Source organism: Micropterus dolomieu, linkage group LG01 (assembly GCF_021292245.1).
Source record: "Micropterus dolomieu isolate WLL.071019.BEF.003 ecotype Adirondacks linkage group LG01, ASM2129224v1, whole genome shotgun sequence".
NCBI classification, from domain to species: domain Eukaryota; kingdom Metazoa; phylum Chordata; class Actinopteri; order Centrarchiformes; family Centrarchidae; genus Micropterus; species Micropterus dolomieu.
The window spans coordinates 25,506,200-25,533,506 of record NC_060150.1 but is presented as its reverse complement, the minus strand read 5'-3'; the positions used below and the strand labels follow the sequence as shown (position 1 = coordinate 25,533,506).

The 27,307-nt window shown below is 40.0% G+C and overlaps 1 protein-coding gene across 1 annotated transcript; it reads right to left on the bottom strand.

Moving 5' to 3' along the window:
* Window positions 1-924: 924 nt before the first annotated feature.
* Window positions 925-22,954, bottom strand: gfod1 (glucose-fructose oxidoreductase domain containing 1). The gene is made up of 3 exons (XM_046062267.1): window positions 22,851-22,954; window positions 5,268-5,461; window positions 925-5,132 (listed from the first exon to the last, which is right to left on the bottom strand). The coding sequence occupies exons 2-3, from the start codon at window positions 5,403-5,405 to the stop codon at window positions 4,392-4,394; spliced, it is 879 nt and encodes a 292-aa protein (XP_045918223.1). The 5' UTR covers window positions 5,406-5,461; window positions 22,851-22,954; the 3' UTR covers window positions 925-4,391.
* Window positions 22,955-27,307: the final 4,353 nt, after the last annotated feature.

The window sequence follows — 27,307 nt, the reverse complement described above, 5'->3', positions numbered from 1 at the left end:
AGCTTAACATCAGACCAAGCTGATCTAAACATACTGTGCCTATTGTCAGAGGATCCTCACACATAGACGTCAAAACCTGTGCAGCCAACAGATGACGGTTTAGGAGACAAGAGGGAAGAAACAGGAGCAAAGAAAATATTTGAAATGAATGTAATTAAAGCTAAGATGAGTTTCCCTAAACGTTTGCGTTAACCATTGGGTCGTTTCTTTGGAGGTGGATGAATTTCTGCAGCTTAGTGAGCAAGAAGAATCTTATTACTGGAGACCATCAAACACACACTTTTCCAAATAATTGCTTGTGGAGCCTGATAGCAGCACTGGTACTTGTGTCATGGCTGCATCTCTATTTAGCTTAAATTACCTAATATAATAAAAAGGTGACACTTCACTTAATTCCATGGAGGTTTCTTGAAAACAACCGTGTAATTTGCTACTAACTATAGGCAAAGTGATCAGTTCGTACACTTCCAATTAATTCAAAATCCTAAAATAGTGTAACCTTGAGACTGACCCTGCAAACCTGTACAATTTGTCAACAAACATGCAATTCAGAATTACTGGAAATGGAGCAGTTATTTCAAAGACATTTCTCTGGGAATTAACAACAAACTTAACCCAGTTAATTGGACTTACTACATTAAACAGAACTTTGTCTGTATTTTAACTGTAATTAGTACCAACTTGCATAGTGCTTTACAGGAAACCTTCCAGAAATTATTGAGTAAGTGTTACCTGCAAATAAAGTGTTACTATGACATAATATGGATCATATGATTAAGCTACCAGAAACAAGAGGTTAACCTTCAACTTGTTTTGTGTACCCTGTAAATCAAAATTGTATTCTTTTGTGGAAGGTATTATACCAGTGGACTAAACCACTCTAAAGGTTGAAGAGTGATTTGAGGCACAGACTTTATCTCCTTGTCAAGCATTTCTAGTCATCTTTACTTGCTATCATCACTGTATCTATACACTTTCAATTCAACAGATAAATCAATACACTTACAAATGCAGTTACTTTGTTTACATGTTTTGCAAAGTAAACCCACCAAGTCAGACTGCACTGAAAGTTAACAGAAGCCATCAGCTGCATGTCTATTTGCCTAATATTAGATGCAGGTTTAAAATCTGTTCCTTCACCTTATATCCGAGGCTATTCCAGCACAGAGCCATGAATCATGAATTGAGCCATGAACTCAGGTGTCTTCACTGATAAATCTTCAGATTATCATAAATGAACAGAGGAAAAGAATGAACTAAACAAAAAAAGGGAATGCCAATGCACATCTTATCTGAGTTTAAATAAGGCTATTATATTTTGAAAACTGTTATCAGACAAAGGGGGAAAGTCTATATGCAGATTTGATAAGGCGCACGGTACACAAGGGGCAATAATATAACTTGAGTTATCTTAAAGAGTGATAGCTTATCAGCGTTTTCAGTCAGACAAAAATTTATAACTTCTCTAAATGTTACAAAGTTCTGTGTAGCTGATCGCCCCACAGCATGAGTTGTAATGTGTCCTGACCGCAGCAAACCATGGTGAGACGTGTTAAATCATAACACTAAAACGGGCTCAGACATCCCTTTTAGGTACTATGAGCTGGGAACATTTCCAAATGTTGATTTTCATATCAGAGTTTGCACTGGGTGACAGTGAAGTTTTGTTGTGACTGTCATGATGTATAATGCATCTTAAGAGCAAACATAAAGCTTTTCATAACAGTCTTAAAATAAGCGTATTTTGGTCAGTAAACTATAAGAAGTTGAAAGCTCCAAGGCCTCAGTCTGCTGTTAATCTCCCAAACACACTGCCGGTCAGTCCACAAAATGTCAACAGCAAAAACAAAGAATAAATACATTAACACTCATCAAGACATGTTCTAGTTACTTGGTTTTTACAAATACATACATACAGTACTTATTTCATTAGACAAACTCATATTGTAATTTTATATTTTCATACGTACATTTTCAGTAGTCAATACATAGATAGTATTTCAGCATAGCTTAAGAACACAGGGGAACAGAGATGCATCAAAAAAATCAATCTTTTGGCTTGAGGGTAGCGTTGTTCTTATACCTGTAATGAGTTATACTTAACCTTAAATCAAACAGTGTTTGCAAATACTTTCTAAAGGTTTCTTTTAGCTTTCTTATGTGACTGACAGGTAGTAAAACACAATAAAAAGCAAAAACGATATCCAAACACTGAGATAGGTGTGATTTTGTATGCATCACAGATCAGCTTCCCCTCAATACATCATAGTGTCACAATTTGATTTAAAAAATGTGACGTCCTTTTGTTCTAACTCTTGCTCTTCTTCATTGGCTCTTTATATGTTTCGTCCTAGAGCAGAGAATGTGCATTAGTCAACAGCTGAAAATAGTCCCTAAGCTAAAAATTACAGTTTATTTTTTATTAATCAAAGCTATACATTTGTGATTAGTTTATAAAGCTAACATGTTAGCACAAAATTGCCAATTTACACATCCAGCAGACACGGAGAAACAATAGTATTTATTTGGATACTTCTTTCTGGCCACCTGATGAATGTAAATCTAACATTTATTCTCTTCTACCTCTGTTTTGCTGAGGGGAAATGTTTGGGTCTTTAGTTGCTAAATGCTTCATTATGTCCACCGGCTATTGGATAATTTTGTCTATCTGACTTTGAGAGTTAGACTTTACCTACCTAGACTTTACCTACAACCTAGAGTAGTAAATTTATATTTATTTATCTGACCTTTTTCACTTGAAACAGATGCATACCATGGCTGGAAACGACGCTAAGAGTGGTGAGAGTGAATTAAAACAGCAAAAGTTGTGAGCCATAAAAACCAAAACGATGAGCTGACATGCTAAAACACTGCGTTGAGGAGAAGTCAGGTGATAATTCTCTTTGGATTCATCACTAAGAGCAACACCTTTCACATTAAACATAGTAATTTGACCCATTAAAAACAAAAAAATATACTGATGGTGCAGCTTTAGAATTTTACATCTTCAATGAGAATCAGTGGGCTCGGGGCCGAGTGCCACAGACAGACTAGGGAAGTCACAAAGTATTGACATACAGATTAACGTGTTGTTGATTGTGGTCTTTTCATGGATTTTTGCTGACATTAAGAAAACAGCCTTAACGTTTAACACCTCTAACTGTACCTAAAAGAAATGCTTTTCTATTCCACCATCTACCACATGGTGGTTCACAGTTAACTGGCTGCAGGTTTCCAGCCTTACTGAAGGTGTGTCCAAACTGAACTTGGATGTTATTCATGCTGACAAACCCGCAATTTCACTGTGCATGTCAAAGAAGCTTTATAAAGCTTTGCATTTACTCGCATCTTAGTGCAAGGCTGCATTAATATCTACACTTAAGGCTCAGTACAGATACACACACAGAATTCAGTGTATTTCATGGCCATGCTTCATAAAATAAAAAAGCATGAAATTATTAAGAAAAAAAGTCAAAGTCTTACTGCACTGGCCCCTCATACAGGGCTTGCAAACTGTACAGGCTACTGTAACTGCATAAAAGGCATACCACAGTGTATTTTAACCCTTTACTCCTGGCTGGAAGAAGCATCTCCAGACTACAGCTTGGATGCATTGCATACATAAACCAGAAGGTAAACCCCTCTGAAAAACCCACCAGCCAAACTATTGATTTTTTCCCGGCTGTTGTTTCACACATACAGAGGAAGCATACAGGGCAGACAGAGGCTGAAGCTATCAAGCACACGGATTCTTTAAAACATTCACTTGTTAAAACTAACAATTACTTAAATTTAGGAGCAACAATACAGCGGCACAGTTTTAACTGAAAGGACTATCGTTCTTCCTTGGCTGTCCTCGTTTGGACCCACAGTGTAAGATGTCGTCTTCTAGACCAAGTCACATAGAGGAGAAGCAGATAGGAGAGGCGCAATACCATTATGGACAAGCAGAACACAGTAGAATTAGTTTCACTCCCTGATCTGCCTCCACAGTAGCAATATAGCTCATATTTCTGTTGTATTAATCAGTTTTATTTACAAGTGCATCTTCCTGGAAGGACTCAAGTCTTCTGTCAAAAGGGATAAAACAGGAAAGGCTTCCTAATAAATAAAAGTTTAATTATGGATTACATTGCTTTTTCTCTACTGCTGAGGCAGGGTATCAGGAAACCTTAACTTTCTGGTATCATAGTGGTTTGACCTCTCTGTCTGTAACAGTAACAACACATATTTGACAGCATTAAAATGAACTGCTGATTAATATAAGAACTGAACCCGGTAGCGGTATGAATATTGTTCCAGCAACACCAAGGCCTTCCTGAGGTCACCTCCAGTTTTAAGGTAACACAGGAGTTCAGCGATTTTGATGAGGTCAGCTCATCAGATGGATATTAACAGTAGAGTGACATCCTACTCCGCCGCATGGCCTCGCTGATCAAATAGGCTGGGCTGATCTCTGGTTCCTCTGTCATCACCACAATGTTCTGCCACTCTCCACACTGGTTGGATTTCTTGATGGTATCCACCACGCAAAGAGCATAAAGACAATCCTCAAAGGTAGCAGCCATTGTCAGAGGCCTCCCGTCCCACGTCCGCCTGTCGTCTTGGTCATGAAAGGCCTGCCGCACAGCCTGGATCATGCGGATCGTTCCGGTGAGATAGGGGGCTGGAATGTCACTGAAGGCCTTCTCCGGTAAGGAAGCCTTCTCAAGAGGTGTGGTGTCTTTGAGCAGAAGTTCAGGACCTCTACTGCTTCCTCCGTCCCCACTGTTCTTCTGTCCATACAGGTCCGTCCCCATGACTGTTAACCTCCCAACCGTCCCCACAACGATCACCTCCTGCCGAAATTCACCAGGCACGTTGAAGTTGAGCGTGACGGTGCAGCAGGCGCCTCCCTCCAGTACCATCTGAAACGTGCAGAAGTCATCGCTGGTGATCTGACGGATGCCCCGGATGTGATCCGTTTGTTTGACGAAGGTCTTGAGGAAGCCGTGGACTTTTTCTGCGCGCTGACCAGTCAGAAACGTAAGCAGGTCGATGATATAGGTGCCAACCGAATGCAGACCACCACCTCCCATCAGGTCATCGCAGCTCCAGTTGTATTTCTTTCCCAGGAGACTTCCACTGTGGACCTTTAAGGCAAAGAGGAGAAATTGTGACACGTTTTTTTTTGATAACGTCCTTCCTTACCAGCTCTGTTGGTGTTTCTCATACTAACTTAAAAATTCTCCATCTCCAAAAACAAGCATTCATTGTTTTTGTCATACCTGGGCCTCACAGACCAGAAGCTCCCCGATGTACCCTTCCTCTAACAACTCCTTCATTCGAACGAAGGCTGGCAAGAAACGTAGTACATTTCCCATAATGCTCAGCAACTTGGGGTAATACTGGGCAGCTGACATCATTCGGAAGGCATCCAGAGGCGTTGCTGTCCGGTCGCAGATGACATTCTTTCCAATACCTTATAAAGAAGAGGAGAGACTGTTTAGGATGAGCCAAATGGGCTTTACTTTTTTGCTGTATCATTTAAATGTTTTTACAGTACTGTTTTCCTCTATACTGTCCGTGTTAGATGAAGAGAGGATCTAGGGAAGAAGTCAGGAAGAGAGGAAGAAGTTATGTGGCCTTAGCAACATTCGCAGACATAACATCCTCTTGAGCGGGAAAACATTCCCTGAAGAAACAATGCAGAGCTGCAATATGTGGCAGCTCCCAGTATAGCTGACTCAAGAGTTACTAAACTTTGTGGACTTTCTCCTCTGCGTCACGGGAACGTTGTGACAAATGAGGGCTTATGCAAAAAGACATAACATATATGTACTCTATACTGTACAGCATTACAGAATAAGGCTAACAGGGGACATGGTCTTCTAAAACTTAAGATTCAGATAAGAGTAACAAAATATTAGGGAAACCTTATTGCTGCTACCCTGCTAAAATTAGCAGGTTAACAAGCTCATTAGTACCTACATCCACAATCAAAATATAGGACCATAAAACTGTGGTGTATGGTAAGATATAATCAGAGGCCTGATGGAAGGTTTAAAAAGCGCAAGCACTGAGGTGTAGGAGAGATGGAAACGGGAGGAGAGAAAGAGACCTGTAGACACAATATGAAACCCAATTAAAATCACTTTCAGCACTCTTTTTTTTTTATTATTATTATTTTTTAATAAATTAATTCTTTAATTCTATTAATATATACACACACACGTTACTGTTTCATTTATTTATTTTATTTTTTTATATATATTTTTATTTTTTAACAAACAAACACACACACACACACACACACACACACACACACACCGTTTTATTTATTTATATTTTAATTTCTTTTTTTAAACACATAAACACACACGCTTACTGTTTTATTTATTTTATTTTTTATATATTTTTATTTTTTAACACACACACACACACACACACACACACACACACACACACACACACACACACACTTACTGTTTTATTTATTTATTTTAATTTTTAATATTTCTTTTTTTTCTTTTTTAAACACAAACACACATACGCTTTGATTACTTTACGCTTTAATTACTTGTTTAATGAAATGTATGGGGCTGATTGTTCTTATGTTGTATATATGATGCTTTGGCAATGTTGTTGTTACATTCATGCCAATAAAGCTAATTTGAATTGAATTGAATTGAATGAGAGAGAGAGAGAGAATAATTAAAGTGTTATTGTTAAAAAAGCTCATGAAGTCGTTACTAAGGGCTATAGGAATACATGGCTCAATAGAGCTGTGACTCTGTCAGCCTGGCTACAGTCCTGAAAAGTGGCTGTTCTCATTTTGCTCTATTAATGATGAGTAGTACGCTGCTCTGGCATTGTGGAGGGCGTTCCTATAAGTTTTAAGACTATCTTGCCAGATTTGGAAGATTAATCGAGACTCTTCTAGATTGGTGGTACGTCATTTCCTTTGAAGTTTCCGCATTATTGCTTTAATATGCAAGTTTCGGTGTTACAAGCTAACCGTCTTTGTTTTACTATCTTCTTTTTTAGAGGGGCAACAGAACTTGACTCTAAGTGTGATTCACAGTGAGCCTGCAATACAATCAACAAGATGATCAATTTGGGATTGAAATTAGCATAGGCGTCCGCTACATTGCGACGTAACACGTAATGAATAAAAAGCTGATGGAATCACTTCCTTAAATTTAGCTACAGCTGTATCAGATTGACATCTAGTGTAGAGATTTTTGGCATGTGGTCCAGTAATAGGAACTCAAAAGTTATTTAATAGTGGTCTGATGGAAGGGATTCTGTGGGAACACTATAAAAATCACGAATGAATATTAAAATCACCTACAATTAAGGACTAACCCTAAACCTTGGCAAAAACTCTTCAAATTCAGATAAAAATTCAGAATATAGACCTATGGTCAGTTTAGAGGCCCTTGACGTGAAAAAGTTTGATTACCACTGGGTTAACAAACACATTAAGGCAGAGGTATTAAACTGGTCATATTATGCTCACTTTCAGGTTCATCATTTTATTTGGGGGCTGTACCAGAACAGGTTTACATGGTTTCATTTTCAAATAACACCATATTTTTGTCATACTGCACATTGCTGCAGCTCCTATTGTCACCCTGTGTGTTTAATACTTTTTTGAGGGTGTTCCTGACAAGCCGCTAGGAGAGCATTATGACACGGGTTACAAAGTGACACATATAGTTTGCGGAAGGTAAACTCCCTTTGGGGTGGACTTTGGGCCTTTTCACTTTGCATTACACAATAAGAAAGAAAGGGAAAAAGCCAAAAAGCACAGTATGACCTCTTTAATAGTCTATGACACCCTTTTGTAAAAGAACACAGATGCCTTCATTACTGCTTCTACAACTCTAGAATATGAGCATGCTCTGAATCATTGCAAGTACTGATGGAGACATGATACTATGCATCAAAGTTGTTAAGATTTAAACAACGGCAGATTTTTTTAAACAACAGTTTTGTGGCGGTACTGTTTTCACAAGCCTCAGGGAAAAGGTGACTGATGCCTGGTTCCCAACCACATAATAAATGAAAATAAAGTATCCCCCTTGGAGAAAAGTTCCACAAATATTTTAATACATAATGGAAAAAAAGCCTCTTCAATAAAGTAAAAAAAAAAAAAAAAAGAATGGGGAAGGGGTTTTAAATGAAAACAGACAAATAAGGGCTCGCAGGCAGAAGGTTATATTTATTGAAACACCAGGGCTGCTTTAGGTGCCCTGGGCTCTATGTCCACTCTGAACTAAAGGTCCAGAGTACTCTTATTTATTCCCACAATAAACAAAGGAGACAGCAAAAGGAATCTCAGCAGGTCCCAAAGGACAGAGATATAGGCTGACTTTGGCTAAGGAACGAATTCTGCACACATTGCATAGGGTTCAGCATGCTTCAGGAATGAGCCACAGTGGGCTGTATGACCCTCTTCTTATGCCTTACAGAATGGGCGTTGCCACATCCCGATTGGCCAAGAAGGAATCACCCAGCTGCACTCAATCCTTGCTGAGGAGTCAGTGCAACAGGTGCTCTGAATGATCCCTAATCAAGAACTGGAGTACTGGAGATTCGGCCAAACTAATGGGAAAAATAAAGTAAAATAGTAGAGAATTACATACAGACTACTACAGTTTCATGAGCGATGCCTATTATTTCTGAAATGGAATAATCAAAGAACAAACTATACACAGATTATGAAGACTAAGTCAAGTCCAAAAGCACTGGATTGAAAAGAAAAATACTGATTGGCTAAACCTCTCAGTTGTGTCAGGATATTACTACATCTCAAGGATTTGTTATGTTATATCTATATTCTTGAGGCCACTTCCATTAGCTGACGATGTTAGCTGACAGTGTCCTTTAATTGTCATGGTCACACATGGTCACCGGGGAGTTAAGAGAATGGTAGTAAGAGAAAAAGCACATTTACAGTACACACAGTGTAGGGGCATTATCCTACACACACATTCCTTTGTGAAAATCAGAATGCAGCATGCACATAGCTTCACCTCCAGTCCTGGCTGAGGGTTTTGGGTGGAGGGGCTGTTTTGGAAGTGAAACTTCCCATGCTAATCTGCCATTAGCTTCAATCATCCAGGCCAGGAAATTAATCCGGTTGACCCAGTTCTGAACCGCGCCGTGTCAGCCCCCACCCACCCACCCACCCACCACCCAACCCCTGCAGACAGACAGACAGAGCCAAGCAACAACAGTGGACCCCTGTCCCCTTGTTTTGGTAAGCAACACACACAAACAGATAACAGATTGAAAGATGAATTGTCCTGGGTGAGGCTCTTCTGGCTAAATGCTCTTGACTGACTTTTTTGACACTCATATTGAGCTTAATGTCTTCACAGGACAATAGCGTGTCTAGCTTCTACAATGCCTGAAGGCAGATTGCACTTTTCCACATCAATTCTCTCCATGATTTGGCCAAAATACATAAACAAATACATACACATACTCTTCAGCAAAGTCTGCAATCAAAATTATTTAAACTATATAACATTAAAGCCAAACATAAACAAAATTATTCCAATTTATGACTATACTGACTTGTCATAACAGGCTCTGCGTCTGACCTTTATAGAGATTAAATAAGCTCCTCTTCAGATCAACTATGACCTTTTTTGCCTCACACACAAAGGTCTGAAAGGTCGAGGCTGGCTTAGACAGGTCAGCCTGTTGAGTCATCATTGCTACTCAGCCACAGCCTCCTTCAGACAGTGATAAAATGTATTTTATGTGAATGTGTCTAATAGAGTACGGATGTAACTGAGCATAAAGTAATCTCAACAGCTATTGCAGTACAATATATAGAACTTGGACTTAGGGTTGGACAATAAAATAATAACAATTATCACAATATAATTTTCTTCAATAACAAATGCTCAATAAATATTCAATAAATATTTGACTTTATTCACTTGTATCATACACGAATCATGACTTAATTTTTTTTATTATGATGTTTATTTTGTTGAAGCAAAAAGGACTGAAACAAGCTTTTACTTTTTATTCATGCATAAATGTTGACAAAGATTTTATCATAATTGTTTTGAATGTTCTACCTCAGATTCGTGAAGTGATTCACTGTTTGGCATCAAGTGTTGACCATAACGAAGAGTTTAAACCACAATTAACCATCATGTTACTTCACTCAGGAGTAAAAATCAGCCTTTAAACTCGAAAGAAATAACGATTTGATACTTATCGTGATAATTATTGATATCGAAAGATATGAAACTTTTTGGCCATATTGTCCAGCCCTACTTGGACCACCATTCATGAAAGTAAAACTCAGATGGTCCAGACTCCAGAACTTGTAAAATCAGCCATGTGGTGAAAATGTCGCTGGATTATTGGTCATACAGACAGCAGGTAAAAAGACAACAAATCATGATGTCTACCTATCTACTATCACATATCATGGAGTACTGTCAGGTTTAAGTTGGTGTTGGTCTGGAGTGCATATCATCAGATTTAAGAGAACCGCGCATATGAATGTCTCATAAGATTAATGCAGAAGTAATGCAGGTGGTACGTTTGCTGTGATTGGAGAGTCACAGAGTTTACTTGACAGCGTTCCCCTACAAGGTGGACCAGAGAGCGGCTGTTTGGCTGCACCAGAGTTTGAGTATACGCTCCAGACTTTGGTTCAACTGGACTCAACAAGGCCCGGCCAAGTAATGGAGGAAAAAAAAAACCTTCTGCACGACCCCCAATATTGAATTAATAATTAAATATTCCTGTGCAGGACATAACTGACCGAGACAGACAAAGAGAGAGAGATCCTGCAGAAAAAGTGAAAAGGACAACAGTAACCCTATAGATATTATGTAGGTATGACAATTACACATAAAAGATTTTAAAACCTTAGCGTGGTTTGGTACTATAGGTCACTATAAACTCTATATATCATGTGTCTCTTTACAGCACAGCAGGAGATAAACAGCAAGCATGAGGTATCTTGTAAAGCAGGTGGTACCCGACCACAGTTCATATACATCACTGTGCTTTCGAAGATTAGAAGATATCCTTCCCTTAGCAGCAGTGAATGGTGGCAGCCTGCTAGCCTTCAGGCACCTTTGATGTGCAGACTACTGACATCCTGTCAGAGACAATCAGCTAACCTCACCGACCTCACAGACTGAAATCACATTTTCATCATCTCACAAACCTGAGGTCTAAAACTCTTCAAACTAATTCAAGTGCAACTGGTTCACATACAGTAGCAATGTACTGTCATTAAGAATAAATGACCAGAGTCATACATGAAAAGGGCTTGCGGTTACGGAGCTGTGAAATGAATGTATGTCTATGGGAATGTTATTTGATTTCCAATTAATAGCGCCACCTAGAGGCCGACTGACGGCAAATTTCACACAGCCCCTCGGTAAGGCGTTACAGATAAGGTTCCCGAGTTTGGTGTAGATCGGACATTGCAAACGTAAGATCTGACATGACATCCTGTTTTTAGCGTTTGTGCAAATATGTGTTAGCTTATAATTTGGCCGTTTTTTGGCGGATCAAAATTCTCTCTACAAACTTTGTTTGGCTTGGTCCAGAGATGATCCGTCCCAAGTTTCGTGGCGATTGGACTTAAAATAGGTTTTCTGTACACTTCTGAATTCATTCTGTTGCTACCATCATCAGTTACATGGTAACACTTTCTATGAAGGTCATCGCTATAATGACTTATGCATATATTTATAACACGATATAATACATCCATAAGACATTATATATATTATAGAGATTATAACAGTTGTTATAATCACTTACAAACATGCATTAGGCGCTATAGCAAAGTTCATGACGCAACAGGTCTTCTCTTGAGCGATCTCTCACCACCCTGAGAATGAGTGTCCTTGATGTAATTATGTTGTGTTTTTGTGCTAAACTGCAAAATGTTCAAAATTCATACAGATTGTTCATAAAGTGAAGAAACAATTACGTGTTATAAGGTCTTATAATTAGTTCATATGGTATTATGTCCACCTGGAATATATTATACAGGGATAGATATTTTAACAATTTACTTAAAGCAAACAAAGACATGCTATATAACTTTAAACATTACTATAAGCTATTATTCCATTTTATATCACTAATTGTAAATGGTGACTAAAGTGTATTCATAACGAGGCGGAGTTGGTGGTTATAAAGTGTTATGGAACATGGTCGGAGATTCTTGCCGCACACTGATATAAACTGGTATTACTATTAGTTATAAAACATTAAATCAAAAGGTCATAATACATTATGAACTTTGCTATTGCGCCTAATGCATGTTTGTAAGTGATTATAACAACTGTTATAATGTCTTATGGACACATTATATCGTGTTATAAATATATGCATAAGTTATTATAGCGATGTCCTTCATAGAAAGTGTTACCAGTTTATCATCAATAAATATTAATGAGCCTGTTCCAGAAACAGCCATGCACGCCCAAGCCATGACATTACCTCCACCATGCTTCACAGATGAGCTTGTATGCTTCGGATCATAAACAGCTCCTTTCTTTCTCCACACTTTGGCCTTTCCATCACTTTGGTAGACATTAATCTCGGTCTCATCAGTCCATAAGATTGTGTTCCTGAACTTTTGCGGCTCATCTCTGTACTTCTTTACAAATTTCAATCTGGCCTTCCGATTCTTCCTGCTGATGAGTGGTTTGAGTCTTGTGGTGTGGCCTCTATATTTCTGCTCTCTGAGTCTTCTTCTAACAGTGGATTGTGATACCTTCACCCCTGCACTGTGGAGGTCATTGGTGATGTCACTTACTGATGTTTTGGGGGTTTTGTTCACAGCTCTAACAATATTTCTGTCATCAACTACTGTTGTTTTCCTTGGCCGACCTGTTCGACGTTTGTTGCTTAGTACACCAGTAGTTTCTTTCTTTTTCAGGACTTTCCAAATTGTTGTGCTTGCTATGCCCAATGTTTGTCCAATGGCTCTGGTCAATTTTCCTTCTTTTCTCAGCTTGACAATGGGCTTGCTTTTCTCCCATAGACAGCTGTCTGGTCTTCATGTTGGTTTATCCTCTTTAACACGAAATGCAGTCTTTATAGGTTTGTCAGGCATAGCTATTTAATGTTTGGACAATGAACCTAAAAAGCAAAACCTGGGCAACAAGAAACATCTGTCAGTCACATGTTCCAATAGTTTTGCTCACTTGCAAAATGGGTGGGTTCAAACAAACGGTGGCACGTCCTGAGTTGTTTAACAACTCAATGTGAAAAAAACCAAACAATCTAGATGTGAATACCAGGAAATGAGAGCTGAAATTCTGAACTCTTGTCTCATACTTATCTTTTAATCTTAAACCCAAATGTCTTCAGTGAACAACAAAAACAAAGGATTTTGCCTCACCGTTCCAATACTTTTGGAGGGGACTGTATAAGCTCTTAAATGTATTTTTGCTCTTGAAAATAAATAAAGCTTTGCTGGGTCAGGTTGACAAATATTCAGTTTGAGACAGGCAAAAGAGTTTACATTAAATGACTAATTATTGGTAGGGCTTTATAGAGTCTGTTTAACCAAATTACAAAAATAATAATTATTAATAATTATTTTCTAACCTACCTCTAACGGTAACTTTTCAGTTTTTAAATATTTGTCTCTGATATTTCTGACGTCACCTCAATAAAATGGTGAAATCCTCAAATAAAAAAAGGTTAATGAAATTTTGTTTGTGGTGCCTGCAAAAGGCAAACATTACATTTAATATATTAAATTGCAAACCAGCCCTACCTATGGTCATGAGCTTTGAAGAGTGGCCAAAGCATGCTGTCATTAGTTTTCATGGGGAATATTTCTTCAGTTAAAAGTAGTTCCAATGAAAATTGTTTTCTGCAACATATGTGGATTATCAGGAGACACTGATTCAGAGACAGATGTCACAAGATTTGGGCAAATAAAACCAAACCTTCAAGGTTAGATGTGGAGAAGTGAACATTTTTTGGGTAATTATGAGAAACTCCAGGGGACAGATGTACAGTACATGCACCAAACCATACACCACTTCCCACACATAAACTGGTATCTATAAAAAAACAACAGTGCAGTGGTAATGTGTGCACAATGTACACCGGTGTTCGAGAGGAAGTAATGGGTGATATGATAAGATGGAGATTAAAGTAAGGTGAACGAGATGTACTTTCATCATAATAACAACATTGCTTAGGTTAGACTGTGGGAGAGAACTCCCATGCAGAAATACTAAGCTGCACTGATAGATCTTTACGAAGGGTGCCGTGGAAAGCTGAACATTTAGCTGCTAGTTACCATTACCACCAACCTATGGTCCAGCCGTATATTGGAGCGACATATGAGCATCACCGTTCATTACATCGATGCAGAGACCGATGCAAAGACCGACAGTTGTGTATCACAACAGACAAGGCTGTTTCACAACAACTGGACTTGCCTGCAGTGTTTCGGTGGATTTGGATTATTTTAGGACCTTTAAGAAAAACTTAAAGTGTGTCTATTTTTACCATCTTGCTAAGACAGCAGCAGGATGAACAGGTTACACTTAGTTTTTGGAAAAACACACACAGTTACAGAGAAAGGAACAGAGACAGGGAGAGCAAGAAACCCGTGGAGAAAAAGAAAGGCCAAGAGAGAGAGCAGCTGCAATATTACGAGTGAAGGCCAATTCTCTCTCGGCTCACTGCCACACACATCATCTGGGCCTCACTGCATGGCTCCAGTGTATTCTACTGAACACCAATATTCACTCCCATACTGGGCATGGCCTTCAAAGAAGCAAAATAAAAGTGTGTGTGTGTGTGTGTGTGTGTGTGTGTGTGTGTGTGTGTGCGCGCGTGCGTGCGTGCGTATGCAGTGGCAGGGGGAATGCCATCTTTGCATGTGCATTCACACCTACACTCTACATCCTGTCATTTGGCAGACGCTTTTATCCAAAGCGAGTTACATTTGAGGAACAACATACAAGCATCAATACAGCACGAGATCTACAACTGACAGTACATACTAGTAAGAGCAGCAATATACTAGTAAGAGCAAATACCATATATCGCAGCAATGGGGTAAATACCTAGGGAAAGAAGTAAGAGTTAACAAAAAAGTGCTATCAATACAAAAGTATAGATTATTACAATAAGAAAATTGTAAGGGGATAGAAGAAGAAGAGCACAGGAAGTGGATGTTAGAGGTTAGGGGTTAGAGGTGTTATAAGAGGAAGTGTTCTCAGATGAGATGAGTTTTCAAGAGCTTCTTGAAATTAGGGAGGGACGCCCCTGCTCTGATGGCGTGTGGTAGCTCGTTCCACCATCGTGGTGTCACAGATGCGAACAGCCGGGATTGGGATTGCTTTGTGTGAAGGGATGGCAGAGCCAGGCGGCGTTCGTTGGAGGAGCGTAGCGGCCGTGAAGGAACGTAAGTTTGTATTATGGAGTTTAGGTAGATGGGTGCAGACCAAGTAGTCAATCTATATGCAAGCACTGGTGACTTGAATTTGATTCGGGAGGCCATGGGTTGCCAGTGGAGGTCACTGAGTTATGAACCATTTGTAGGGATTTCACCGCACAAGCTGGAAGACCTGCTAGGACGGCATTGCAACAGTCGAGGCGAGAAATAAACATGGCCTGTACCAGAAGCTGGGTGGCATCCTGAGTGAGGTATGGCCCGATTTGTCTAGAGCAAAGCGGCATGACCGAGAGACGGCAGCAACATGGTCTGAAAAGGACAGCTGGTCATCAATCATGACACACAAGTTTCTCACCACCTTGGTTGGAGTGATGATTGAGGAGTCAATTTGTAGTGTGATGTTATGGTGGATAGATTGCTTGGCTGGAATGACCAAGAGTTCAGTCTTTGAGAGGTTTAGTTGAATGTGGCAAGCCTTCATCAATGCAGATATGTCCGAGAGACAGTCCGGGATCCGCGCTGAGACGGTGGCGGGAAGGATAGGCAGAGTTGTGTATCGTATGCGTAGAAGTGGAAAATTGTGAAAATTTCAAGGAGAAGGGGCCCTAGCACCGAACCTCGGGGCACCTCTGTGGAGGGGCAGTGGGAGGAAGATAATTGCCCTTGCCACAAAACATTGAAAATAACTTGTGAAGGATGTAATTACTAATTGTTTATTGTTTCACACATCACAGCAGGATGGAAACATGCAATGGCAACTGTGATACAATACACCTGACAAAAGATTGAAGTAACACTTGTTCTGATGGTTACTGATGGCCTAAAATAAACTTTACAAATTTAAGAATAAATCAGGAAAACACCTTTCCCCCGATTTTTTTCTTCGAGAAAACAAATCAAGAATGTTCACAGTTGCGTACAAGACCATGTTTTTTGTGCTACAATTACGTGAAATGCATCCATTTTATTATCATTAGAATCATTAATGTGGCCCAGTGGCAACAGCTAGAAATGACCACAGAGGAAAACCAGGTGGATTAAGGAATAAGTGCTTCATCATGACAAACTACACAATAGGCCTGTCGCATAAGGATGCCAAAAATAGAAAAGCCAGGGGAACCGGTCAGGAGAGATAGCAATCTGCCACGCTGTGCTGCGCATATGCTCCTATAGAGTGAAGGTCAGGAAGAGGAGACAAGTCAGTGAGGAGCATTTGAGATTTTTACATAGTGATGAAAATAATTTGAGACACTCTCAACGCATCATTCATGATTTACGTGCAGTTGCAGTTCACAGGCAGAAGCCATTTCCACATATTTACTTCAAAGCTGCACTGATCAACATCTTTATATCAGTAATGAATCTGTTTTTGGCTCAATAAACACTACCTGTCCATGCACTTGCATGTGTACATTTATGTCTGTTGCCTTTTTTATTCATTTTATTTCATGCAGGCACATGAAATGTTTCATGGCACAGTTGCCTGCTCATTACACAAAAAACTAATAATTCTATCAAACCTTGTCCATTCTCCTCCGGGCCACCAGAGAGTGCACAGATGTGTGCATGATTACAAAGTGTATAATATTTGTGTGTGGCAGCATTGAGATCAGACAAAGTGAAGTGAGTGGGCCTGAAAGATCACACAACATCCTTCACCACCGAAAGCTCTGGAAAAGTAATTAGCTTGGTCTGAGGTAAACATATGTTTAAGTAATCCCTTTGAGCAAAAGGCTCAGGTTTCAGACTGCTCTGAAGACTAGGTTTCCAGAATATTTTTATACTTTCTATGGAGGTCCTTATACGGTCATCTGCTCATGATCTCCTTAAGGCACAGCACCCCCACAAAGAACAGGAACGCGCCCATCCACCCTATATGATAATGTAAAAAAAATGTGTATGTGTAAAAACTGTGCCACAGAGTGCCTAACAGCCACACCTCTCCATGTGTCAGACCACTATTTCATTCAGTTCACGGTATGCCTACAGGAAAAGCCCATTGTTCCAACACAGCTGGTCTCACACCGCCGCAACCTCTCTCCCACTCACTTTGCCTCAGTGGTAGCTTCCACTCTACCTTCCCTCAACACATTTTCCTCACTTGAGGGCAATGATGCCACACAATCTCTGTGCTCTACACTAAGCTCGTGCCTGGATAGCCTGTGTCCTCTATCCACCAAGCCTGCTCGCCCAAACCAGTCCCTGATACCATTCGTGGGCTCGGTACTGATCTCAGAGCTGCTGAAAGAAAATGGCGAAAAACAATCACTCGTGTGATAAATACTTCTCTGGCTTCAGGAACCTTCCCAACCACTTTCAAAAGGGCTCGGGTTACACCCTTGCTCAAAAAGCCCTCACTTGACCCAACTCAAGTTGAGAACTATCGACCAGTGTCTCTTCTACCATTTTTATCCAAAACTATTGAACGGGCAGTATTCAAACAGGATCTCAGAATTCCTCTCACAGAATGACCTCCTAGATCCATATCAGTCTGATTTTAAGAGTGCCCACTCTACTGAAACGGCTCTTCTGTCTGTAATAGAAGCTCTAAGGTCAGCTAAAGCTGCAGCCCAATCCTCGGTTCTTATCCAGCTTGACCTATCAGCTGCCTTTGACACAGTCAACCACAGGATCTTGATATCCGCTCTCTCAGCAATGGGCATCTCCAGTAAAGCACTCCTGTGGTTCGAATCCTACCTTTCTGGGCGTTCCTGCAATGTTTTGTGGTAAGGACAATTATCCTCCTCCCACTGCCTCTCCACAGGGGTGCCCCAAGGCTCAGTGCTTGGGCCCCTTCTCTTCTCAATTTACACCACCTCACTGGGGCCGATCATTCGCTCGCACGGCTTCGCTTACCACTTCTACGCATACGATACGCAACTCTACCTATCCTTCCCGCCAAGCGATCCCACTGTCTCGGCGCGGATCCCGGACTGTCTCTCGGGCATATCTGCATGGATGAAGGCTTGCCACCTTCAACTAAACCTCTCTAAGACTGAACTCTTGGTCATTCCAGCCAAGCAATCTATCCACCGTAACATCAAACTACAAATTGACTCCAAAATCATCACTCCAACCAAGGTGGTGAGAAACTTGTGTGTCATGATTGATGACCAGCTGTCCTTTTCAGACCATGTTGCTGCTGTCTCTCGGTTATGCCGCTTTGCTCTATACAACATAAGGGAAATCAGGCCCTACCTCACTCAGTACGCCACCCAGCTTCTGGTACAGGCCATGGTTATCTCTCGCATCGACTATTGCAATGCCCTCCTAGCAGGTCTTCCAGCTTGTGCAGTGAAACCCTTACAAATGGTTCAGAACGCAGCAGCGCGTCTGGTTTTTGATCGGCCCAAAAGGACTCATGTCTCTCCATTACTCAGTGACCTCCACTGGCTCCCCGTGGCCTCCAGAATCAAATACAAGTCACTAATGCTTGCATACGGAGTGACTACTGTGTCTGCACCCATCTACCTAAACTCCATAATACAAACTTACGTTCCTTCACGGCCACTACGCTCCACCAACGAACGCCGCCTGGCTCTGCCATCCCTTCACACAAAGCAATCTCAGTCCCGGCTATTCTCATCTGTGACACCACAATGGTGGAACGAGCTACCACACGCCATCAGAGCAGGGGCGTCCCTCCCTAATTTCAAGAAGCTCTTGAAAACTCATCTCTTCCGAGAACACTTCCTCTTATAACACCTCTAACTCCTAACCTCTAGTATGCACTTCCTGTGCTCTTTTTCTTCTATCCCCTACAATGATCTTGTATTGATTGCACTTTTTTGTTAACTCTGACTTCCTTCCCCAGGTATTTACCCCATTGATGTGATATGTACTATGAGCTCTTACTAGTATTTATTGCTGCTCTTACTAGTATGTATTGTCAGTTGTAGATCTGTATTTGATGCTCTGTTGATGCTTGTATGTTGTTCCTCAAATGTAAGTCGCTTTGGATAAAAGCGTCTGCCAAATGAGTAAATGTAAATGTATGCACTGGCTTCAGTACAGCAGAGTAGACACTTGGAGAGATAGGCCAGGCTCATCTTTATGCTGATTATGCCGAATTAAATTTAGCTTAAAGCAATTACAAAGACAGGAGGGGGTGAAACAGAGAGACACTATACATTCTCGTCAGCGTATAGCTCTCTGGCTGAATGTAAATCAGTGTAAACAAGCTTCCTGCTCACTAATTTGGCCTTATTGTGTGACTGGCATGAGGTGATGGATGAGTCACAGTTTGCCTTTGCAGAGTCAGAACCCTTTGCTGTTATGCATGAACACACAGGCCCTGTTATACCTTGCATTAACATGTGTCTTGGCATGATCTCTTCACATTTGGACAGGTGTGACTGCACCCAAGACCAGTGGTGGGTAGTAACCCGTTACAAGTAACGCATTTAATCACTCTCGTTACAAGTAACACAAGTGACTTGTAAGGATTGGTACCTGTTCATGTTCCTTTAAAAAAAATGTACATTTACTCTTTACTTGAGTATTCCCTAGGGCCATTAATTAGACTTTAACGTCACTACATTTGCCATTTATACCATTGTTACAACTAGTCTGTTATCTACAATGTATTTTGATACATTAAAGGGGCTAAATGTAGTTTTTTAATCAAATCACTTATCAATAAATTGCTTTTTTTCTGCCTATTTGTCAACAGGATGTAACCTGACATAATCTGATTTCCTGCATGCAAACACTCCAACACAAACTCCATGTAAGGATAAAAAAGAAATTCTACAAGAAGAAGAATAACGTAGTGACGAAACGCGCTACTGTAGAAACATGGTAGCACAACATGACTGGCTCAGGTGAGTCCTGAACCATCCCTTAGTTATGCTGCAATATAATAATAGACTGCTGGGGGACCTCCCATGAAGCACTGAGCTCCTTACTCCTCCTCTCTCTTTCCTTCTGTATGCAACCTCATCCCATTGATGCATGTTACTAACTCGACTTCTTCCCTCTCCTGTAGTTTTCTGCTTTCTTGTCCCTCTCCTTTCTCTTCCTATCGCTTTCTGCAGGTGTTTCTGGCTCTGGAGTCTGGATCTGTGGTTCCGAGTCACCTGCTGCTCTCTGGTTCCTGCACAATATCCGCTGCTACAATTATTACTAGTTCAATAATTAATATTAGTGGTGTAACGATTCTCCAAATCCACGGTTTGGTTCAGACCTTGATTTTTTAACCACGGTTAAAAAATACAGTGTTTCCCACATATACTTTACAACTCAGACTGAGTGTTGCAGTTCAGTGTCCCTCAGCACCGCAACACAAGACTGTGGAAGTTTGTGTTGTGGTTCTGATCTCGGTTTCAGAACCGTTACAACCCTAATAAATATCATTAATATTACAAGAATTATCAGTACCATTATTCACTTTCTGTACAAATGCTTCTTTTAATGTTTTAATTATAATATTCACTATAACTCACTAGCTGTGTTCGTTATCATCCAATACATCACTATCTATATTTGTTCTACCAACTCAATTATCTGGATTAGGCTTGGGTGGTATTTCATAACTTCATTACTTCCTGACATCTCATCAGGGTATATAGGTATCTGAGTATCTGTGCAAAAAAAACTTCAAAAGCTGGGCTGCTGGTGAGAGAAGTAACAGTAGCATGTATGACTTTTTCTAGCATACAGTGCTGTGTATGTAATATGTAGTTAGCCTACACAGACAAGTCTGGGTTTAAAAACGTGCGGCCCATACAATAATGAACAAATAGGAAATTAGCACCTTCTTCCAAAGATCCTTGCTGGAGGACATGATGACACTTGCTGTTGCTGTGGCATATCCCGCAAATCAGTGGGCTGAATGGAGATGATGTAACCTTTTATAAATCGGGACTAAACCAAAAATACTCTAAACAGGGGCAGAGGCATTTTTCTTGTTTCTAGCCCTGTAACATTATCTAAATTTAGCTTCTCTGTATTAGTTTAATAGAAAGAAGAGAATCTGTATTTTTGATGGCTCATACTGTCTGGATTTCTAAACACCCTTGTTTAATGTATTAACGTGATAACACCCAAGCCTTATCTGTATTTGTACTAAAACTGGGGCTTAAACCACACAAGGGCGGGACTAAATGGAAATTATTCATTTAAGCCTGACATTGATATGTTCATTAAAAAACAATTTACAGAACAACCTCAGAATTTCGCTTCATACAATAGTAAGAAAACTATTTACAGAAGTTCCTATATTTATTGTTTATTAGAAAACGAATATTGATTGAATATTGACATTTTACTATGATACCTGTACCTGACAAAAGTACATCTGTATTAGAGCCCGACCGATATGGGTTTTTGGGGGCCGATGCCGATATTAAAGTGAAAAAGAGCCGATTAATGACCCGATATTTAGATTTAGAGAATGATTTGGACAGTAGACGCCTTTACTGTATAAACTACACATAGAAAACAGGCTGATATTGAAAGCTGGTATGTATGTGGACTATAAAACCTTTTCCTAAATGGATTATGTTAATAAAATAGATTACTGTCTCAAAAAGTGAACATGTAAACAACTGCACATCAATAAATATTTGCTACTGGAACATGCAACTTTTTCAGCCATCTGTAAACAGAAAGAGTGAGAGAAAATAAGCATGTGTATTTCACTTTTCACATAATCCGCCATAATTTCAATGTAGCACATTCACATCCAGTTCATCCGTTTACCAGCACTGTTCTAACCAAAGCTACGAGAAACCATTTCTCATCATCTGTCTAAATCACGCCGTCTATGATACAGTGAGCTACTGTTGAATGCATCTAATATAACATGACTCTACAACGAGGACCTGCAACCTTGAGATTTCATTTAACTAACGTTATAACTACATCCAGAGCCGTTACGGCTCTGACAGCATTTCACATCTACAACATCACACAAAGAGGAGCTACAGGAAGCCGTGTGATTTTCTTGTTCAGCTCACATTTATTTACATGTCCGCTCTGGTTTAATCGTTTCAGACATGCAGACTAACTGCAGACAGGCGGCTCCCAGATATATTTAGAATACACCAGAAACTTAGTTTAACGGCTCATTACCGTTAGCGCTCCTCCACTGATAAACACGGCATTAGCGTTGTGGCTAATTTAGCAACGTTAGCTGCTGTAACGTTACGTGATTTTAGAGAATATTTAGAAGTGATGAACTAGAGATAAATGTGGACCGTTCACTAGAACAGCCACACTGTTTCAGAATAAATCTACAGTTACGCCTGTCAGCAGCTTTCAACACCCAGCTACCGTGACATTAACCTGCTGTGAGCTGGTAAGAAGCCGGGAGACGGCAGAGAAAAACGGGAGGGTTAGCAAGTCAAGAATGTTTTCAGGAGAAGAGAAGTGATTGGGTCTGTTTTTCTTATAATTATTTAAGTCATGTAATTAATATGACAAAAGACCTACTCACCGCTAACAAAGCCTTCTGCGTGTTTGGTACATGCTACAGTAAACTCCGGTAAACTTCGGTCAGCTGATTGTTTTCTTCTGTGGTTTTTGTGGTGAGACAGTGTTGTTAACAGGGGAGCTGCAGTGCGCGCTCTGGTGGGCAAACTATGCAACACCCATGACATGAGTGAAGGATTTGACTTTTTGTTTCTTGTTTAATTGTCATATATCTGCCATTATAAATGGTTGATGCCGATTAAATGCAATTAGCTCATATCGGCCGATAATATCAGCTCCAGCAGCATCTATAGTTTTTTTGTCTGATAAACAGTAATGTTTACAACTTGAGAGCTATCAGACAGATGGTGGTTCTGTGTGTTTCCTTCTAGTCTTCAGTCTATGGTAACCAAAATTGACTACATCCAACACACTTACAGGAATGATAAAACAACAGCAGGTTGCTGTATTGTCTTGTTGCAACTTCAGGTCCATTAGTGCACAGCACAAGCATTAGTCTGACTCAGCCAGCTTTCCCCTTCAGCTAATGCCCTTGAGTTGCAAGGAGTTTAGCATTCCTAAATGTGTTTAAGTGCTGCCATTAACCCCTGGCTTGCTGGCTACAATGGAGAAGAATAGTAACCGAAGGAGTGGCTTCTGACCAAGTGGTTCCTAATGCGCTCTAGCACTAAAAGCACATGTTAATGATGGGTGTGAACTCAGAAGGCTGCTACATTAGCACAGACACACTACAAGTAACAGTTGTCTGCAGGCTCTCAAAACGTAATGTTGTGTAAACTATCATATAGGAAATGTTATTTTGAGAATGTATTATTAAGGGTCAGTTCACCAAAAGGACAAAAAAATATGTCTTAGAATCTGTGTTATAGCAATATAGATGGATCGTGTAGCCAAGTGGTAAGCCAGACTGCGACACTTTGGGCTTCATGAACAGTTATCATAGGCTGTATCCCTAACCCCCGTTACCACTGAAGATTTATCAGCATTTGATGCACTGCATAAATTTTGCAAAAAAGGAGACTAATACAATAGCTTTTACGTGTCTGTGTGTGATCAGGCCTCCGTCTACAACCCCTGTGGTCCTATAGATCCTAATTAACTTTTTAATCACTGTGACACACACAGCACCCTAATTAGCACACTTTATGTGCTTATAGTAACACACAAACTGAGACAAATTAAACATGGCTGCCAAAAAAACAGACCTGTCTTCCTCCTTCCAAAAAACTATTTAAGAAGAACTCTGGGCCATTTGCATTTACCTATCACAACAGCCTTTATCAGGTATAGGTAAAGCAGAGAAGACTGTCCAGACATGCTTATTGTTTTTGTTCCTGTAATTGCCAAACTAAGGTGATTCAAAGAGCAGTTCGGCGTGTTTACGTACTAATGATTGGTTGAGGTGGGTTTTTATTGCTTTGGGGAAACTACCCATGTTTACTCCCGTGTATGTATCCCAATACATTAATTAGCACAGAGGAATAAATGGCAGACCATTACAAGCTGCTTTGAAGGGGATGGTGGGATTAATAGAGCCCTGCAATGTGTGAGCAATTTGTTCACATGCCTTCGGTAAGCTGCATTAGACAACACCTAGTGAGACTGCCAGCGGTCATCAATAATATAAAGGCAAGTGATTATTTGTCCCATAGAAACTGCAGTGACTGCTCCTAATGTTTTGGTGACAGACTATGGGGGTCATAAATAATAAATTGAATGACTAATTTAATATTTCACCAAGTATCAATATCAATTTATTGTGTACTGTAGCTGCACTGTGAAAAACCTTGCATGTTAGAAGCTCCAAAATTGACCTGGGAGGAATGTGATATTTTACCCCAAGGGATACAAAAGAGATGTGGATACTTATGTTCCCATGCTCTTCCAATTGAAGTCTAAACATTTTATTTTACAACTTATAAAGTTGGATGGTATGTCAGTCTAGAAGTAGAAAAGCAGATTTATACAATGGCTCTTTTCTACTATAAAGGAACAATGCAATATTTATTTATTGAGATAATCATAGAAACTGATTTTTAAATATGGACAATGCGTTAAGACTGAGTTGGTTATTCTTTCTTTCTTTCTTTCAGAAAAAAAATACTTTATTTAGTATATACCCTGAGGTAATATACATTTGTGATCAGAAGGTGTTTTGCAGTAGTTTGGATGACTGACAAACTAGTGTGTCCTGTAAACCCATCTGGGTCGGTCCAAATTATACAAAAAAAACCAAAACTAAAATATTAACCAGACTTTTATTTTTATGGCAAATGGGGCAAATCTATAGTGTAAATTAATATGGATTGCATTTTTTCCACTTTTGGAGTTCTACTGTATCAATGAAGGTCACAAGATCTATCATATTTTTACATGAATGCATTGCCACCTGGAACTATAACATAAATTTCTCTTTATATCCACAGAGACTTAATGTCCACCACTAAACATTCCCTCCTGCACCCTCATATTAAATCACCATCTCCATAATTTGCTTTCGAATTCCAATTCAGAAGCAATAAAAGGAAACAGGGTGCTTTTTCAGCTGATAGGTGAGAAAGTTTGTGACATTTGGGAGAAGTCAAGCTTTTACAAACAAGAGGTGAGCTCAAGCCCTCTTTTCTGGTGGCTTCTGTCAGGGCCATGAAGGGCATCTTTGTGTCGACGAGGCTGCTGAGGAGTGAATGAAGGAGGTGATGGGAGGATGCTCTGAATGCTAATTGGCAGCAGAGGGCTAATAGTTTCTGGCCACCTAAAAGTAATGCACTTTTTCTATAAACAGCAGTGATTACTAATAGACACATCTACATTGTGCACTTGTAAGGAGCACGTGACTCACTGCACATCCTTGTTATTCATTTGAATCCTAAACTTCCCAACTGCATACGACAGGGAGCACAGCAAAAATAATCAAGAGGAATTCCACCTTTTGAACACAGTTCAACAAGTGAAAGTTTCAGGAGTCGCAACATGCAGCCTGGAGATCTAATGTGTTGAAGATCCTAAATAAACACTGACATGAACAGGGGAGAAAAACACATGTACCATGAGCTGAAACTGTGATAAAAGACAGTAAGTGTCCATTATTAACCATTCATGTCCTGAGGCACAAACTAATAGATAAAGACATCTTCACTGACTAGCATTCACCACAGGGCGAAGACGCTTCCTCTGAACAGCTGTGTGCCAGTGAAGCTCCACTATTATCCACCTCACTGTCAGGGTCGCTCTGGAGAGGGACAGTGACAGATGAGTTTCCCTTTATAATTAGTAAAACGATAGGAGGAGGGGAGGAGAGGGAGAAAAATCACACAGATGCTTGGTTGAAGTTGGATTGTTGTCATGGTGATGATGCCCCGCCTAACACTCTGTCTGGCACCGGAGTCAAGAGAGGAAAAGTGGAGCAGAACGAAAAAAGAAGATTGAGGGAAATGGAGCACAGATTGAATTTGGTGACAGAATAGTTACTAAATATGACTACGGAGGAAAAGCCCACATACTGAAGACTTCTGGATTCGGTTGCGCCAGCAAAAAATATATGGATAGTATGAAAAACTAGTGTTTCCTAAACAGGTTGCACCATTAATACCTTAAAAATATTTCAGGTAGTTAAAATTTAGTAATTTGTAAATCGGTGGCTAGGAAAAATCTGAAATGCCATCCTATATAAAGCAGCCATGGACAGAAAGTCACAAGTTGTAACAAAACTGGCAAAAAATACAGTTTGAGGATATTTTTAACTTAACTTCCAAACCTTTATGAATGTAGGTATTAATATTATATGTATACGTGGAAATATATCGGTATGTGTGTTTCAGAATAATAGTCATGCAGTTGGGAAATGTCTGATGCTATCTTATCTGATGCTAACGATACTACCATAATATTTATATTAGCATTTTGAGGTATAAATATCATAGCGCCAGAAATCGTTTACAAAGACAGACTTAGTGGATGTGTCCTTGACACCCTCATTCCAAACTGTATGAATGAGGAGATCTCAATTCAGTTTTATTTCTATAGTGCCAATTCACAACAACAGTTATCTCAGTGCGCTTTTCATATAGAGCAGGTCGAGTCCGTACTCTGTGCTATTAGCCAACAATTCCCACCATGAGCAAGCACTTGACGACACAGGCAAGGAAAAACTTCCTTTTAAGAGGCAGAAACCTCGACCAGAACCATGGCTCAGGGTGGGCAGAAACCTCGAGCAGAACCATGGCTCAGGGTGGGCGGCCTTCTGTCTCATCCTGTTGGCGGGGGAGGGGGAAATAAGTGAGACAGAAAATAAAAATATGCTATAGAAATTCCTTGAGAGAAGTAACAGACTCCTCCAAAAGATAAAAAGCTACAAAAAATCCCGAAAGAAACAGATAAAAACAAACAAAAGAAGTGGAGAGGCCTAAAGTCAACAACAGCTAGCAAAAAAGCTAGCCAAGCTAACTGCCAGGAACCAGCTAC

What these genes read in the sequence shown, in the direction of transcription:
- gfod1 (XM_046062267.1), bottom strand. Translation starts at nt 5,405, where the DNA reads ATGATGTCAGCTGCCCAGTATTACCCCAAGTTGCTGAGCATTATGGGA. An exon ending in TTCTGGTCTGTGAGGCCCAG is followed by an intron (nt 5,133 to 5,267) that starts GTATGACAAAAA and finishes TTTGCCTTAAAG; the next exon opens with GTCCACAGTGGAAGTCTCCT.